This window comes from Engraulis encrasicolus, chromosome 1, assembly GCF_034702125.1.
Source record: "Engraulis encrasicolus isolate BLACKSEA-1 chromosome 1, IST_EnEncr_1.0, whole genome shotgun sequence".
Taxonomy (NCBI): Eukaryota; Metazoa; Chordata; class Actinopteri; order Clupeiformes; family Engraulidae; genus Engraulis; species Engraulis encrasicolus.
The window spans coordinates 28,420,764-28,438,104 of record NC_085857.1 but is presented as its reverse complement, the minus strand read 5'-3'; the positions used below and the strand labels follow the sequence as shown (position 1 = coordinate 28,438,104).

General features: G+C 41.7%; 1 protein-coding gene across 1 annotated transcript in view; it reads right to left on the bottom strand.

Annotated features, from left to right (window-relative positions):
- Window positions 1-17,341, bottom strand: part of LOC134456870 (uncharacterized) — a 123,745-nt gene that overhangs the window by 78,785 nt on the left and 27,619 nt on the right. The window contains exons 12-39 of the mRNA XM_063208480.1: window positions 16,481-16,571; window positions 15,560-15,703; window positions 14,995-15,197; window positions 14,239-14,342; window positions 13,187-13,305; window positions 12,113-12,289; window positions 11,543-11,574; window positions 10,755-10,860; window positions 10,297-10,318; window positions 9,675-9,702; window positions 8,836-8,911; window positions 8,364-8,534; window positions 7,770-7,993; window positions 7,274-7,374; window positions 6,212-6,324; window positions 5,666-5,842; window positions 5,378-5,409; window positions 4,546-4,643; window positions 4,324-4,349; window positions 4,182-4,203; window positions 4,055-4,082; window positions 3,431-3,506; window positions 2,497-2,673; window positions 1,859-2,070; window positions 1,516-1,616; window positions 1,144-1,256; window positions 402-584; window positions 81-112 (exon numbers count right to left, since the gene is read on the bottom strand). Coding sequence (XP_063064550.1) covers window positions 81-112; window positions 402-584; window positions 1,144-1,256; window positions 1,516-1,616; window positions 1,859-2,070; window positions 2,497-2,673; window positions 3,431-3,506; window positions 4,055-4,082; window positions 4,182-4,203; window positions 4,324-4,349; window positions 4,546-4,643; window positions 5,378-5,409; window positions 5,666-5,842; window positions 6,212-6,324; window positions 7,274-7,374; window positions 7,770-7,993; window positions 8,364-8,534; window positions 8,836-8,911; window positions 9,675-9,702; window positions 10,297-10,318; window positions 10,755-10,860; window positions 11,543-11,574; window positions 12,113-12,289; window positions 13,187-13,305; window positions 14,239-14,342; window positions 14,995-15,197; window positions 15,560-15,703; window positions 16,481-16,571 — 2,988 coding nt within the window. The remainder of the gene's footprint in view (window positions 1-80; window positions 113-401; window positions 585-1,143; window positions 1,257-1,515; window positions 1,617-1,858; window positions 2,071-2,496; window positions 2,674-3,430; window positions 3,507-4,054; window positions 4,083-4,181; window positions 4,204-4,323; window positions 4,350-4,545; window positions 4,644-5,377; window positions 5,410-5,665; window positions 5,843-6,211; window positions 6,325-7,273; window positions 7,375-7,769; window positions 7,994-8,363; window positions 8,535-8,835; window positions 8,912-9,674; window positions 9,703-10,296; window positions 10,319-10,754; window positions 10,861-11,542; window positions 11,575-12,112; window positions 12,290-13,186; window positions 13,306-14,238; window positions 14,343-14,994; window positions 15,198-15,559; window positions 15,704-16,480; window positions 16,572-17,341) is intronic.

The following is a 17,341-nucleotide window of genomic DNA, read 5'->3' as shown; positions in this document are numbered from 1 at the left end:
TTGACTACAATTTAACTGTTTATTATGCACACAAAATAGACATATCTACTTTGCGCATAATCTATACAAATCATACTTACACAGATTGGAGTATACCACATGGTATTTCATTCTGTAAAACAAAACATTGCAAGAAAAACTTAATATCAATATGAAATAATGAAAAACATACAAAAACATGAAACAGCACATGATCAACTAGAAAGAAAACCACTGTACTGCTGCATGAAGTGATTCCCTGCAATCCTGTTGAGATTACATGAACAGTAGGTGCTTGAAAACACCATATACGTACAGTATAAGTACAGAAAAACATATTTCCAGCATGTAATATGAAAGCAACAATAAAAAGAGGAAGTAATGGTAAAGAGGAAACAAAGGTATGAAGTGTTGTACAGTACCTGTCCTGCGATCCTGACGAGATGGTGCAAAACCTCAGGCATCTGATTCTGCACGGGGTCCCGGCGGAGGTGGTTGAAGACGGCATCGATAACCACCTCCTGACGGGGAGAACCTGGCAGAGGGAGAGGCAGGTGCACCAGCTCAGCAATCTGCTTGGGAGACAGCAGGTCCAGCACCAACAACTAGAGGTACGAGAGGGGGAGAAGTAAAGGGGGGATAGAAACTTGTGTTTAACATGGACTGTGTTACTTTGTGTACAATGAAGAGCTTGCAGTAAACGGGTGTTGTGAGTGGGTGTGTGTGTGTGTGTGTGTGGGGGGGGGGTTAAAGGGCTGAAAGAAAGAGTGGCGCAAATGTATATCTACTGTGTGACTGTGTACAATGAAGAGTTTTACAATTGTAGAATGAAGTCATGAAGTCATTTAGAAGTGTTCAAACTAAAACTAATTTAGAATTGCACTTTTGCTAGGAGAGGGAGAAGGATGTGCGGACATAATGTGATTAAACATTACCAGTATGGCAGATGAAAGGTGGAAGTACAGGGGCCCTAAAACAAATCCCTGGGGAACACCACAGCCACATATTCTAACAGGGGCTTTGGGTGAATTATGTAGGAGACATGTCACACACTAGAGAGTGCACATGAAACCGGAGGAAACAGTCTGCAATCAATGCAATGCCTAAGAGATAGGACAAGAGTAAATAAGAGGCACTAGTGAAAATAAAACCATCATCCCATACTGGATTGAAATGCATGTTGAGATCAAGTAGACTTCCGAGTGGGAGTAGGACTGAGAATTGTCCAAAGTTGTTGAGAAGCCATGCCCTGCTGTTGTTGGAGATGCATCCTGAGTCTGCGAAAGATGACGACACATTTCATTACATTCATTAGGTGTATCTTTCATTGTCATTCAATGCTAAAGTTTGATCGAGGGACATTGTAGTGAATTTATGAGGTTTTGTTGTTATTACTGCAGTTAAGTCAGATGCTGATGAGTTTCCAAGAAAGGTAGCCACTTTCCTGATTCCTCATACAAGGTTTCTAAATATGGTGTTCAAAGCCTGTCAAGACATGGAGACAGTATAGATACTGTATGTTGTATTTTTGATCACCTGAGGAGTTTCTGGACAGGTATGGCAAGATGAAGAATTTGACAACTCCCATCACCTGGTCCTCCTCCATGGCAACAAAATGGCTGCTCAGTTCACCCACACTGAGGATTTCAGAGAAAGAAGATTGGCATTTTAGTCAACACAGTTCGTATTACTTAGTACTCATACTACTGTACTGGATAGAGTTGTTTTAAGTAGAAGTACTCTTACAGATGAAATTACAACAGTGCATGTATGATATTGCAAAGTTGAAACCATGTAATATCTTAGAGAGTTGATTTAACATATACAGAGTACTCTCTAAGTGTTGTATTAACACTGCATTTTTAAAATGTGTACATACATGTGCTGGTAGGTTTCACAGGTGAGGTTCCGGCCACTGACGCACTCCAGAAGGCTTCCCGAGGCGAAGGGTAGGAATGGCCGCAGGCCTCCACTGAACACGGAGGAAATAAAGCCTATGTCGCTCCACTGCTGGTCACCGAACAGGTTCAAACGGAGCTCCCCAAGTACATCCAAGACGGGAGTCACTGACATACTCATCAATGGTACAGACTAGAAAAGGGTGCAAAACAAAGAGATAATGATCATAGGTTAACAATACGGTTACATTTGATTTACTGCCTAACTCTGGATTACTTGAGTTTAAAAAGCTGCATCAGTATGTATATGACAAATAATTGCTAATAACTGCAGTCATCGATGTAGCATAGTGAACTAGACGAACCCCCCTTGTGCCAGAAAATGCTTTTGCCTGGCTGGTGAGTAATTTTCATCTTACAGTCTATTCTTGATTACGAGGAATATAAAGTTTGAAGAAGGCCAGGTGATCAAAATGTCCCTTGAAATAAAACATGGAGCAGAGTGTGCGGCCGGCATCTTCTTTATTGTCTTTGATGTTAGAATGTACAAGTGACCAGCCCCTCAGAAAAACTACATTGATGCCCTATACTTTTTTTATTACTGGCTATTATTGATTACCTCCTTTGAGACCATGTGTGAGAACATCACAAGAGCTTCGTCCAGGACGCCAGATGTTTTGGTGAGAAGCAGCTTCCAGGTCTCCCTGGAGTGTGTCTCATTGCTGGACAGCGTAACGTTACTGGACAGCTTGCACACCAACAGGTGGGCCAGGTGCTGGGCAGTGAAGTTGGTCAACTATTGGAGCAAAACAAACAAATGTCAGAACAGACTGGACGCCATCTCTCGAAAGAATCATTGCTAACCACTTTGCAACTTATGTAGTTTGCCAATGGGAAAATGCCAATTCAGTCCATCACATTTCTCCAATGGTAAACATTTGAGCCCCTTAAGAAAAAGGTTGGGAACCACTGAGCTACAGCACACAGTGGGTATTTCTTAAAGGACACATTCAAGAAGACTGAGAACCTTGCTGGTGCCCGTTCCCGCACCTAGTCGCGAACCGTTCGTCGTGTTCACACCACAGATATTAGCGTTCGCGAACCGGAAAGTTGGTTCGCAATGCGAACCGCAAAATACTTGTTTCTTCTCCACGAACCGTGACGACAACGTGGACGTCAGGGACGTGGACGACAACGTTCATCCGGGTAACACAGTCACATGCGGAAAAAGTTCAGAGCCCGGTATAAACACGGGCGGTTCGCAGAAAAGCACTTTATTGGCGAACAAAACTGGTGCGGGCACTGGCTCTGTTCTGGTCACCCTGAAAACCCTAAAAGAGAAGTCTCCTTGCCTTGCTTGAACAAGTAATGCCCATTTCACCCAGGAGTATCCAATTATTACGCTTACAACTAGTTATTGGATACTCTTTGGTGAAATGTGCGAAAAATGGCTTAGTTGCCCTAGTAAGGCTAAGACACTCTATTTTGAGAAATGCCCACTGATCCCTCACCTGTGCACAGGCATAATGTTACAGCAGATAGTGATCCCTCACCTGTGCACAGGCATAGTGTTCCAGGCTTGCGTTGCAGGGGACCACTCCAGCGGCCAGGTGAGACTGCAGAGCCATGCTGTTGAGGTAGAAGCATTATGAAATGGTTAGGAAATCCTGAATATCTGCCATTTGTTGTGTCACATATGGGAGGATACATGCAAAATGAATACAATTTTTATACAACATTTGCAAGCGGGGGGAAGTCACACATCCTAATGCCTATGCAAATGTTATTATTAAAACTTATGGCATATTTGAAAATAAATAAAAGTGCTACCCAAGTGAGGTGTGCAAACATTTTGGTCAGAGTCACTTGGGTAGGACTTTCATTTATTTTCTAATATGCAATGAAAGTACACTATTGCATCAGTATAAAGGTGTGAATTCCCCTTGCTTGCTCCTAATGTACCTGTTGGAACCTACGCCCCCACCACCAAGTCCAAAGGCGCGATACTCCATTGGTAAGTACATACAATATTTGTATTCAATGTTTGCACCCAAAGCTAATAATCATATCTAGTATTTGAAAGTCTTCAATGTTGAGCATACCGTTTAGCATGGAAACAACTATTCAGCTCATAGAAATTTTGTATTGTTGTCACGGTGATGTGACATGGTACTCACCTGTTGACATCCTCACAAATTCTGCTCTCTATTGAAGCAAAAAGGTAAGCCACAATTATTGAAAGGAATTCTATATATGTAAATACAGTATATCTGCAGAAGGAAATACACCATTGTAAGGTCTTACCATTAACTGGTGTGGCAGGGCACTAAACATGGGAGAGAGAAAGGTAAAGGTAAATGTCTTTATATGAAGTTAATCAAAATGGTTTGATAGGCACATTTGAATAGAGGTGATTAAAAAAAAATATATATAACATCAATCTCACCTGAGCTGATAGAGAAACGATGCAGTCTGCAAGAACAATAGAAATGTAGTGTGAGTATTACAAAAAAGTCGTTTCCCAAAATGTGTACACCTGCAATTTGCAGATGCATTTCTTGTGTGTGTGTGTGTGTGTGTGTGTGTGTGTGTGTGTGTGTGTGTGTGTGTGTGTGTGTGTGTGTGTGTGTGTGTGTGTGTGTGTGTGTGTGTGTGTGTGTGACTTTACCTTGTGGAGTAATGTGGAGAAGCTGCTGCACAGCTCTCCTGATGACAGGCTCCATATCTCCTGATTCTAACGTCAAATATCCACTCAATCCAGGGATTCTACACATCAGATTAGATTAGATTTGACTAGATTAGATTAGATTAGAAAAGATATTACATTATATTACATTATATTAGATTAGATTGGAATAGAATAGATTAGATTAGAACATTTTAAATTCAAACTTTATTGTCATTACAAATGCAGATATACAAGTAACAAAATGCAGTTCCAGATCTCCTGATTCTAATGTCAAAGACCCACTCAGACCCGGAATTCTACACAAGACCAGATGGTGAAGAGGGTAACAGACACAGAGAAATAGAAAAAATGAGTGAATAATACATATACAGTAGCTGCTAAGAAGATAAAGGGAACCTCAAAGGACACTGCCATTTTGTCAGAATTGAATTTACACTGGAAATGGTCTTCATAAGATCTGTTTTATATTGTAACAAAGCCGTATGGTTCAAATGTGTCCCGTTTTAGACATATTGCTACAGTATGTGAAATTTGCAGTAACTACAATACCCAACCAAACACAAATACTTAAAAGGGTTTTTCTCAGTTTCTCATGTTGTAGTTATTGCACTTTGCCTTTGTAGGAATACGGTTTGCATACCGTACATAGTGATAGCAGTTAAGAAGATATGGTTGCGTAGGTTGACCATTACCAAGAACCCATACCAACATGTAGTATAATGTATACAGTAGTGTATACGTATGTCACCAAATGGTGATATTAAAAACCACTGACATTATTCAGGATATTTTTCTTACAATTGTGACTTACATAGTTTGGTAGAACAGACAAGGTGCTTCCGTCTAGCAGAACAAGAACAAAAGTGGGGTTAGAACAGAGCCTTTTGTGTTCAAGTAGCCCCACAAATTGAACTCAACAATGTAAAAAAGATAGACACTGAGACAAAATTTGTTTTGTGTGTTCTTTACGTAAATAAATTTTGCTTTGAGTCATGGATTTGCATGTAATATTTTAGTTCAGCATAGCATGTCCAGTACACTTTTGTGTAATTCAATACAGTATGTCCACATATTAGGAAAAGTAAAGAAAGTCTTTTACCTCTCTGGCCAGGGCTAGGGTGTGTTCTAGAACTTCTGGAAGCTTCCGGTCAACTGGGGATTCCAGCAGGTGTTCTAGAACCATGTGGATCACCTCATCTTTGCCTTGGCGATGAGGGAGGGGCACAACCATCAACTCAGCCATTTGTCGAGGACTGAGGAGATCCAAAACTGCCAGCTTCAGGAGAGAGAGAGAGACAGAGAAAGAAAGAGAGACAGAGAAAGACAGAGCTAGAGAGAGAGAGGGAGAGAGAGAAACAGAGAGAGAGAGAGAGAGAGAGAGGGTTACTATAGTTACTATATACTATAGTCAATATAGTTACTCTAAATTGGGTTGCTGTAGGTTCTGTTTTGAATAACACTGAATAAGTATAATTTTCAAAGCATACCATATTTCAGGGGCTTTGCGCAGGAAAGTGAAGATTATGACAAGAAAAGAGTGTAAATGACCAGATTTGAACCTGGGTCTCCATGGGCAAGTACCTTAGCTCCTTTTTACGCACTCATGTCAGTAAGTTATTGGGAAAAAAGTTAATGGAAAACTTACTGGATCAAAGGCCTTGTTTGCATCAAAGAGACTTCTGAGCTCCGTAAAGACAGAGAATGGTCCAAAGTTGTTCTGTAGCCAATCATAGCTGTCATTATGAGCACACGCTTGTCCTGAGAGAAGATAGGTAGAGAAAGAACAAGAGAGAGAGAGAGAGAAAGAGAGAGAGAGAGAGAGAAAGAGAGAGAGAGAGAGAGAGGAACAGAGATAAGAGAAGATTGATGAAATCCAAAGAACTTTATAAACATGTACACCAGAACATTGTGCATACCAACCAAGTAACATCTTGAACCGTATATGACTATGATTTCAATGCAAACCTTTGATTCGACAGCTTTTCTGATATAGTGACTGACCATACTTTTCATTTTTATAATCAGGGCCGCTGACAGCTTTTGGCTGCACCCAGGACAAAAGTAGTGTAGGTGATGCGCACACATCCAGTAAAACAGGTGCTGGATCAAACAAACGTTTGTAAAAGAAGAAAGAAAATCTGCACACTGTTACTGCTCACCGATTTATTCAACACAACGTTTCGACCTCAGGCCGTCTTCGTCAGGTGTATAGGTGAGGCGATCCTCGTCAGGTGTATAGGTTCTACACACCTGCCGAAGGCCGCCTGAGGTCGAAACGTTGTGTTGAATAAATCGGTGAGCAGTAACAGTGTGCAGATTTTCTTTCTTCTTTTATGCAGCCAGGACAAAGTCATGTAAAATTCCCCCTACCCAATACATACAATATAATGGCACAAATACACCAGACGCAACTACAGCAACAGAAGTAATTGACTTTTTATGGAGTCGCTGGAAATCTTACTGTGGGGCTTTCCTAACAGGTACTGCTTTACTGTATTCATAATAGAATAAAGTATTTATTTCTAATGTCAATATCCATGGCTACCTGAGTAGTTGCCTTGCAGGTGTGGCAGGATGAAGAGATGCAGCGATTGAGTTACTGTCACTGGATCCATCACATTTCCCCTTATGAATTTTACGTACAATATTGTATGTATAATATTATATTTTTATCTGTATCATCAATATCCATGATATCCAATGCTACCTGAGTAGTTGCCCTGCAGGTATGGCAGGATGAAGAGATCCAGAACTTTTTCTCTCATCGGCTCCCTCAGGTGGTGGAACTGGTGCACAAACGCCTGCACTCTGAAACGATCAAGGTGAGGAAAGGTCACTTACAGTAAAGTTGCTAGTAGGTCTGCACGCACGCACGCACGCACGCACGCACGCGCGCACGCGCACACACACACACACACACACACACACACACACACACACACACACACACACACACACACACACGCACACATACGCACACACACACACCCTATATCCTCTGTATCACACATACATGGTGCTCAGGCTGATGGATGGTCACTTACAGCAAAATTGCTGGTACTGTAGGTCCACACACACACACACACACACACACACACACACACACACACACACACACACACACACACACACACACACACACACACACACACACACACACACACACACACACACACTACGTTCTCTCTCTGTATGATACACACATGATCTGGTAGGTGTCGCATGTGAAGTTCTTGGTGCTCAGGCAGTGCAGGAATCCCCCAGAGGCCGCGGGCAGGAGTGGCGCCAGGCTGGTGTTGAACAGCGAGGAGATGTAGGAGGCGTCGCTCCAACGCTCCGGCCCGAACTGATCTAGTCTCATGTCCCGTAGCACGTCCAACAGGTTGGAGACGGAGGGACCGGACAGAGGACCCATAACAGGACCAGACTGAGAAGGATACAGAAACATTAAGGTCATTCTGATGGTGATACAGCACAGCCTCATTTGGGAGTCCTTGGACATTGACATTGGATAAAGTACAGTAGAGAAGAATCAAGTCTGTACTATTCCGGGATCAATGAGATGTCAGGTAAACGCCCCTTTAGCAGAGATTGAGTATAAATTCGCTTAGCACTGTACGTATGGCATTAGCGAGCATCTCATATGACAATCAGACTGGTATGGTACCATCCTCGTGCGTCTCTTTGGCTGCCCTATTGCAATGGGTGGACATAAATGCTATTTCATTGTTTCCACTCTGTGCTGTGATGTGCACAAGACTGACAAAACAGGACTTTGGTCACAATGACCCACTTACCAAGTTTGAGGCCTTCATGGACATGATGTTGGAGAACACCACTAGAGCTTCGTCCAGAAGATCAGATGTTTTGGTGAGGAGCAGCTTCCAGGTCTCCCTGGAGTGAGTCATGTTGCCGGACAGCTTGCAGACCAATAGTTGGGCCAGGTGATGTGCAGAGAAGTTGTCAAACTATAGATGAGAAAACAAGAAAGCATTACAGCCGATGGCATCTCATTCGAACAAGAAACGCACAACATTTTAAAGGTTTGCCTACAGCAGTTACAGAATTGCTGCATTTTCTTAGAGAAAATAAATTATCCCACCCGAACCCGAAGGATTTTTTTCAATGTTACAGAATATTTATTTGAAACAGATCAACTGCCTGTTGATTTGGCTGAACATGTGACGTAGAAGTTAGTATGGCTATGGCTATTGTCAAGGAACTCTTGAAAGACTTGCGTAATGATGAATAGCTGTGAGTGTCCCTTACCTGGGAGCAGGCGTACTCTGTCAAGGTGAAATTGCAGGGAACCTTCCCTGCCATTAGGTGGGGCTCCAGCTCAGAGCTAAACGTTGATAGAGAAGGAAGAACAATATCAAGAGTTCAAATAGCGACGGTGGATAAGGAAGAGATGGTTTATAGGGAGTTTTTGCTGGACTAGTAAACTGCCACGCCCCTTTAGAAGGCTAGTGCAGATTCGGAATGAAGGCAGTATCATCACAGACCACACCTATTTAGGAGACCGGAACTGATCCCACTTTGTTGTATTGTTGACACGTACAACTCTGCTTTCTCTTACTATATTCCTTCTATACAGTATTTAGAATCTTTGGTTAGAAGTCTGTTAATATCCAATTTCACTCCCAGCCATTAAAATAGTATAAGTTGAAACAGGAAAAATACCCTCCTCAGGCCGGAGGCCCAAAACATGTTGGAGTTTTTTAAAGGTTTACTGTAACAAAGCCATGCAATTAAGGGGCGTTTTATTTTTGATAGATGAGAGTGCCTTGGTATTTTTTTTTCAACTTCTACATTTGCCCATCCAAAGAGCACCTCAAAGAGCACCTTTTTTCGCTCTTACAACAAAGACTGTTTGTGATTAAAATAGTATCTTTAATGTGCAAAGTACCACTTTAACCCCTAGCAGAGAGCCTATTATAACCATACTGTCACCAAAATTGTAAGGCTATGTCTTGATCTGTTATTTAAGGCTCTCGGTACTGTCATAGCGATGTTGTTATGATGTAGTTGAGTATTTTCAGCAAATAGTCAATAGGCCCGCCAGCGACCTGGTCTATTTTCCATTCATTTCTTACTGGGTACATTACCTGTTCACTCCAGCACACATTTTGCTTTCTGCCAAAAAAGTACAAAAAAAGGTTATCAAGATGAGACATGCACAGGCATTTTAATTACACGTACAGTATGAACCATTTTATAGTAACAAGGGTGATAGGATGTGCCAGGCTATTGTCAAATGAGAAATGAAATGCAGAGAAAATATACTCTTAGACAGTGTTTCTCAACTGGTGGGTCGCGACCCAAAAGTGGGTCGTGGAGGGGTCATGGGTGGGTCGTGGAGCCTTGGTGTAAAAAAAACGTAATTCTAAAAAAAAAAAAAATCCAACTTTTTTTTTATTTTGATAGGCTAGTGAACTCCGTGTCATCTGTTGTCTTAGATACAATCTGAATGTTTATGCGAGTTAGATAGCGTGCAACCAGTCGTTCGAGTCTTGGTTACATTTTGAGAATTGCATTGAAATTACTTGAATGTTAAAAAAATTGGGTCGCGACCGATTGAGAGTGGAAAATGGTGGGTCCCAAGACTGTTCCAGTTGAGAACCACTGCTCTTAGAATCTCTGCTAGTGGTGTGAACAAGTCTGCATGATATCCAATCACGACAAGAACATAATTTGCATTTGCACTTCAAAGTAAAACATAAAACCTACCGTTGAAGTGTATCACTGGACACTGTTCACAAACAAGGGATGAAACATAATATGTAAAGTTAATCACCTGACACGTATAATGACACGTAATTGCTGAATAAAAGAAAAAAATGGCAATAATGAGGGTAAAAAAGATGCTATACCTCGACATAGAGTGGCAGTGGACAGTCTGGAAGAAAAAAAATATAAATTAGAATTGTTAATATATTATTATATGCTTGCAGGAACAATGCAGTATCTGTGCAGTGATATTCTTTGGTATATGGGATACTGTGTGTGTGTGTGTGTGTGTGTGTGTGTGTGTGTGTGTGTGTGTGTGTGTGTGTGTGTGTGTGTGTGTGTGTGTGTGTGTGTGTGTGCGTGCGTGCGTGCGTGCGTGCGTGCGTGGATGTGTGTGTGTGTGTGTGTGTGTGTGTGTGTGTGTGTGTGTGTGTGTGTGTGTGTGTGTGTGTGTGTACGCGCTCATCATTACCTGAAGGTTGCCTTAGGGTGTGAATGGTTTCCCAGATCACTGGTTCCATCATGCGTGGTACCGACCACAATACATCATACAGCTTCTCTACTCTGAAACAACCAAATCAAACAAAAAAAATGTAAACATTTTTGTGGCATTTGGGCCTTTATTTCTGATAGAACAGTGAAGAGTGACAGGAGGTGTGAGTGGAGAGAGAGAGATGGGGTAAGCTTAGGGTTTGGGAAATGACCCAGGCTGCATTTGAACCTGGGTGCCCCTGGGCATGCAAGCCCATATGTACGTGGGGGGCTTAGCGGCAAAAAAAATATTGTCACGGTTTCACTCTTGTGGAACAGTCACTAAAAACGGTTAGATAACTTTCCCATACAGCAGTAATTGAAAACAATGAGCTAGTATATGAAACAAAACTTTGAAGATGCTCATTACTATTAATAGAATAATACTGTAGTTAGCGAGAATATTGAAAATCGAATATTATGTTTTCATACTCTGTAGCCATACATACATACATACTTATACATACATACATACATACATACATACATACATACATACATACATACATACATACATACATACATACATACATACATACATACATACATACATAGGCTACATACATACATACATACATACGAACACACATACATACAGTACATACATACGAATAGCTCAGGAAAACACTTTATTTGAAGGTAGCGTAAAATGGATATGAGAATTTAGAAAAAATTCTGTCATGAAACTGGCATGACTGCACTATTTCTCACTTACATGGTCTGGTAGGACTCGCAGTCCATCATCATCTGTAAATTAGGACAACACAACACACCACATCAATGAGTTAGTACAGAAAAGTGTGTTATTCCTATTTTATTAGTGTTTTTGTGTCTTTGAACTATAGTATAGTATCAGCAGAATTACTTGAAAAAATATGGTAAAGCGGTCATAAAAATAGTTCTCTAATATCATAGTAATGATGTAATGTTGCAGCAAAGTTTTTTGGTCATCCCCTGGTGAAACAGCAAAGCTGATGGCTGAGTTGCAAAAAAGTGTGTGCCTATCATGTGACCTTGCCAGCGGCACATACTGTTTTCCTCTGCCCTTTCATGCATTTCCTAACTATACATACACTTAGTACACTTCGGGCACTATGTTTCAGTGCCTAGGGGGCTCACTGTGTGAACTTACCACTAAACGTCAGTGCACTGACACCAGTGCGCAATTTGAGACACAGCATACGTTTTCGTTACAATCCCTGAACAGAACAACAGCTGGAATAGTGGTCAACAGGCAGAATAGTGTTCAATAAGATGTTTTAAAACAACTGAGTGTGCTACGTACATGGTGGCTGAATCTCACGAGGTGGTTGAGCACTTCGGGTAGATCCCTCTCCACAGGGTCTATGAGCAGGTGATCAAAGACGCGGTCCACCAGCTCCTGTTTAGGGGGCAGCCGGGGGAGGGGAGCCACCATCAGCTCTGCCATCTGCCTGGGGGACAGCATCCCCATCACCTCCATCTAGAGAAGACATGGGACACGCGCACACACACACACGCACGCACGCACGCACGCACGCACGCACGCACGCACGCACGCACGCACGCACGCGCACGCACGCACGCACACACACACACACACACACACACACACACACACACACACACACACACACACACACACACACACGCACACGAACACACACACACACGCACACACACACACACACACACACACACACACACACACACACACACACACACACGTTAGTCAGGATAGGACATGAGCCACCATGAGCTAAAATGTAAACATCCATGGCTAAGTTGGTCCGGTGATCCACCTTTCATTACTTGCATTAACTCCATCCTGTTTGACCTCACTAGATTGTGAGGTACAGGAGGATATACTGCTTCTTCGTAACACTTGACGCCGGCGTCATACGTATGCAGTCATGAATGTGTCATAAACATTATGTCAATGTCATAAACATTGTATGACTTTGTTTTTAAAGTGTTACTGTCCCATTTTTGGAAATAAGCTTATTAATAAGCCTCCCCTTGAGTTAAGTAATAGGCTTTTAGCGTTCTCCTGTACTTCCAACCACTTTCTAGTTATGGCAGTGCACATTTTACCTCCAAGCTAACATTTAACATTGAGTCCTATGAGACCAGCTAGCTGCGAGCTGGTCTCATAGGACTCAATGTTAACTTCTAGCATGGAGGTAAAATTTGCACTGCCATACCCAGGGAAAATGGAGGGGCAGAACTGGATCCTCATTGTACTGCATGTATTTGGTGGGGGGCCCTTTCAGATTACTTTGTCTCGTGCTCGACCAAAGTTGTCAACGGCCCTGACTGTATCAAATGACCATGCACTAGCCCTGGTCAGTTATGACATAAACTACCCTTAAGGACTTACAGCAGAGAAGTTCTGATTGATGCCGTACACCTCCATCAGTGTCGCCATTGGGAAGAAGCGGCCCATGTTCTTCATCATCCAATCAGCACTGTCATGGGAGGATGCCACACATCCCGGCTCTACAGAGAGAGATCAGAGGGAAATTATCAAATTCTATAGCACGTATTACTTTATTACAATATTATTATAGATAGGCAGCCCAGCTCTGTAGGCAGGGACAGAGGGATATGACAATAATTCATATCAGCATTACATATATTTAATTACAGTATCAATTAATTAATCAGTTTATGTAATCGTTATACATTTACAATATTATTCAATTTACAGCAATAATATTAATTCAAAACATGATCTACTGCTTAAGTATTCCGTCTCCGGCACAATTGTTTCTTTTTTTAACAGAAGAAACCAGAGGATATCTTAGTTAAATGTTTAAAACGCTTTATATACTGTATGTGATATTTGTCCCTGTATTGCATGCTAAGGGGTGTTTTGTGATGTAAACTGTGTGTGGGTGAAAATAAAAACTACCTGTGCTATTGGCGTTGGACAGGTATGTAATTAGCCTATGTGATGTCTGTGCCCATATTGCATGCTATAGGGAAGTGTTGTGATGTATTTGTCCCCATATTGCATGCTACAGGGATGTGTTGTGATGTATTTGTCCCCATATTGCATGCTACAGGTATGTGTTGTGATGTATTTGTCCCCATATTGCATGCTAGAGGGATGTGTTGTGATGTATTTGTCCCCATATTGCATGCTATAGGGATGTGTTGTGATGTATACTGTATATTTGTCCCCATATTGCATGCTAGAGGGATGTGTTGTGATGTATTTGTCCCCATATTGCATGCTAGAGGGATGTGTTGTGATGTATTTGTCCCCATATTGCATGCTAGAGGGATGTGTTGTGATGTATTTGTCCCCATATTGCATGCTATAGGGATGTGTTGTGATGTATTTGTCCCCATATTGCATGCTATAGGGATGTGTTGTGATGTATTTGTCCCCATATTGCATGCTACAGGGATGTGTTGTGAGCCCACCTGTGCTGTTGGGGTTGGCCAGGTAGGGAATGAGGAAGTGCTGCAGCACCATCTCAGATCCTCCCTCATGCATGTCGTCCATGTGCTCACCCAGGGCCTTCACACTGCCAGACAAAACCAAAGATAACAGAGATTATATCATAGGGCCTATATGTGTCTTTTAGTTAAGACATTCATTTTAGTTAGGACCTCATTCAGAATGAAGGCCTCTTCCCATCCTCTAGATAGTCATGGTGTAGAATTTGATGATGGTGGTAAGAATTCATAAAAAGGTAACATTAGTGAATAGGCAGCATGAATTCTGGAAATAAACAACTAAAAATCTCTTTTTTTATCGTTGTTTGTACATTAAAATATTTCACATGTTTACATTGTGCTCTCTGATGATGGAGCCCAGGGGCAACATATAGAGAGAGAAGAGGAGAGGGCCCAAGCAACTACCCTGAGCAACTCCAAAAGGCACATCATACTTGTTGGAGACGTATTCTCCGATGGTGACAAAGAACTGCCTTCCTGTAATATATGTCAGTTACAGTCTGGGCACACTAAACGACATGACATATTTTACTGTATTGCTAGGGGGGTGAATTCAGGTAAATTGGGCGACTTTGGGCTATTCGCTTATATGCAAAACAAACAAACAAAAAAAGTGGCCCAATGTACCTGAATTCAAAATATTTAACAATGATGAATAGTATGTAGTCGTTAGAACCATAACATATTTGAATATGGTGTAGATATCAGTCATGAACCTACAGTTCTTGGTAGACTTCGCAGGTGAAGGGCTTTCCACTGAGGCAGGACAGGTACTCTGGCGTGATGGAGGGCAGTAGAGGTCTCAGCCTGATCTGGAACCAGAGCTTGATGAAGGACACGTCTCCGTGGTTCTCCTGCGTCAGGGGACCTGCGACAAACTTCTCCAGGACGTCAGCGAACGGCGAGTCAGGAGAACTGAAGTTCTGAAATGTAAAACGTTCAAGAGAGAGAATATTATTTAACAACTTTGGAATCTGTCAGCGGGACATTATTCTCCAGGATGCCAGAGTATGGTGAATCAGGGGAACTGAAGTTCTACACATAGAACGTCCAGGATCAGGACCATTTCAAGCTTTTTACAATTATATTGCATGTGGATCACATGGTTGTTAGCATCTTACAACCATCAGTAAAACAGGTGAACTCTGTCACTAGTTTAATATTCAAAGGAGAGAAGAGAAGAGAAGAGAAGAGAAGAGCAAAGAAGAGAAGAGAAGAGAAGAGAAGAGAAGAGAAGAGAAGAGAAGAGAAGAGAAGAGAAGAGAAGAGAAGAGTTTCTTCATACCGTCTGTGAGAGCTGCCGCATGAGAGTGTTTAGAGGAGAGGCGAGCTCCATCACTAGTTTCAGGAAGGTCTCCTCAGTCAGACTCAGGTTAGTCTTCGCTGCACAGTGCATCACACGAGCTACCTCCTCCACCACATCAGTCAACTGCGTGCGTGCGCACACACACACACACACACACACACACACACACACACACACACACACACACACACACACACACACACACACACACACACACACACACACACACACACACACACACACACACACACACACACACACACACACAAATGTTGGGGAAAATAGTCATTTTACAGTATTTATTAGGCGAAAATCTTTACAGTAATTTTACAGTAATTTTTGGGCAGCATTGTGCAGTAATTTTACAGCATTTTTCTCACTGTGTTTTTACAGCCAAGGTGTCATGGAAAATGTTCTGTAATTTTACAGTAATAAGTAATTTTACAGAGTACTTTGAGAAAGAATGACAATACAGGTATCGTGGGGAACATTTTACGGTTATTTTACAGTAATAGTAAAGCATTTTCTGGGAAATTTTACTTTTGCAGAAGAATTATTTTGAGAAGTACTGTATAGCTTGACCTGAATAAAATGGCACACATTCTTCACACTACTACCACCTCACATGAGGGAGCACAACATAGAATCTTGAGTAAGAAGAGTAAGACTGTGCACATCCCACCTCTCTGAGGCCAGGTGCAGGACAAAGGCGCCTCTGATAGTGGAAAGAGAAGAAGTCTGCACACTGTAGCTCCACTTTGAAAATGTATTCAGGTCATACAACGTTTCGACCAGTGTGCGGACGTCTACTCTTTCCACTATTAGGAGCACAACATGCATTCTTTCATATGAACACAGCACCAACTGGACTAGATGGAGGAGAACCGTAAGAAGACTTACAGCACATGACCTCTGATCAATGGTCAGTCTACAGATATCAACGTCCTCTTCTGCCTCTTCAGAGTCAGACTCCAAACCGGTCTGGATATAACTGAGGGAAAAAAGAATATAAATAAAATCAGTATGACACAAACACACGTAAAACCATGGCATTCACCCAAATTGCAGATTAACTAACTACTCAGAGCCGTACATAGAGATCTCTATATACAGCTCTGTAACTACTATGCATAATTTTTAAACCAATTTACAATATATTTTGGAACACAGTAGTCATGTTCTCTGTATCTTACAATAGGCTGTGGACACTGCAGTGAGCACTGCACTGTGTGTATTTTACAATAGAGACTGTAGAGAATAATGTTATTGATGTTCTCTCTATCTTACTGTACAACACTAGTAATGCTCTCTCTGTATATCCTCCAATATGCTGTGGGACACTGTAATTTCTCTTTTTACAACATAATGTAGAACACTTTCTAGGCTCTCTAGGCTCTTTTCAACTGATAGACCTTTAGTACAGCTCGACACAGCGCGACTCAGCCGCCACTTTTTGCTTTTCAATTGGGCATGACACAGCTGAATTGTAAAGCAAAAAGTAGCGGCATAGGCGCACTGTGTTGAGCTGTAGGCCTACTGGAAAACTGGCAGTGGAAAAGAGCCTTCTCTATATTTTAACACTAGTAGGCCTAATGTTCTCTCTGTATGTTACAATAGGCTGTAGAATACTTAATGTTCTATGGGATCTTACAATAGGCTGTAGAATATTTATTGCTCTATGGGATCTTACAATAGGCTGTAGAATACTTATTGCTCTATGGGATCTTACAATAGGTTGTGGAACACTAGTGAAGTTCTATG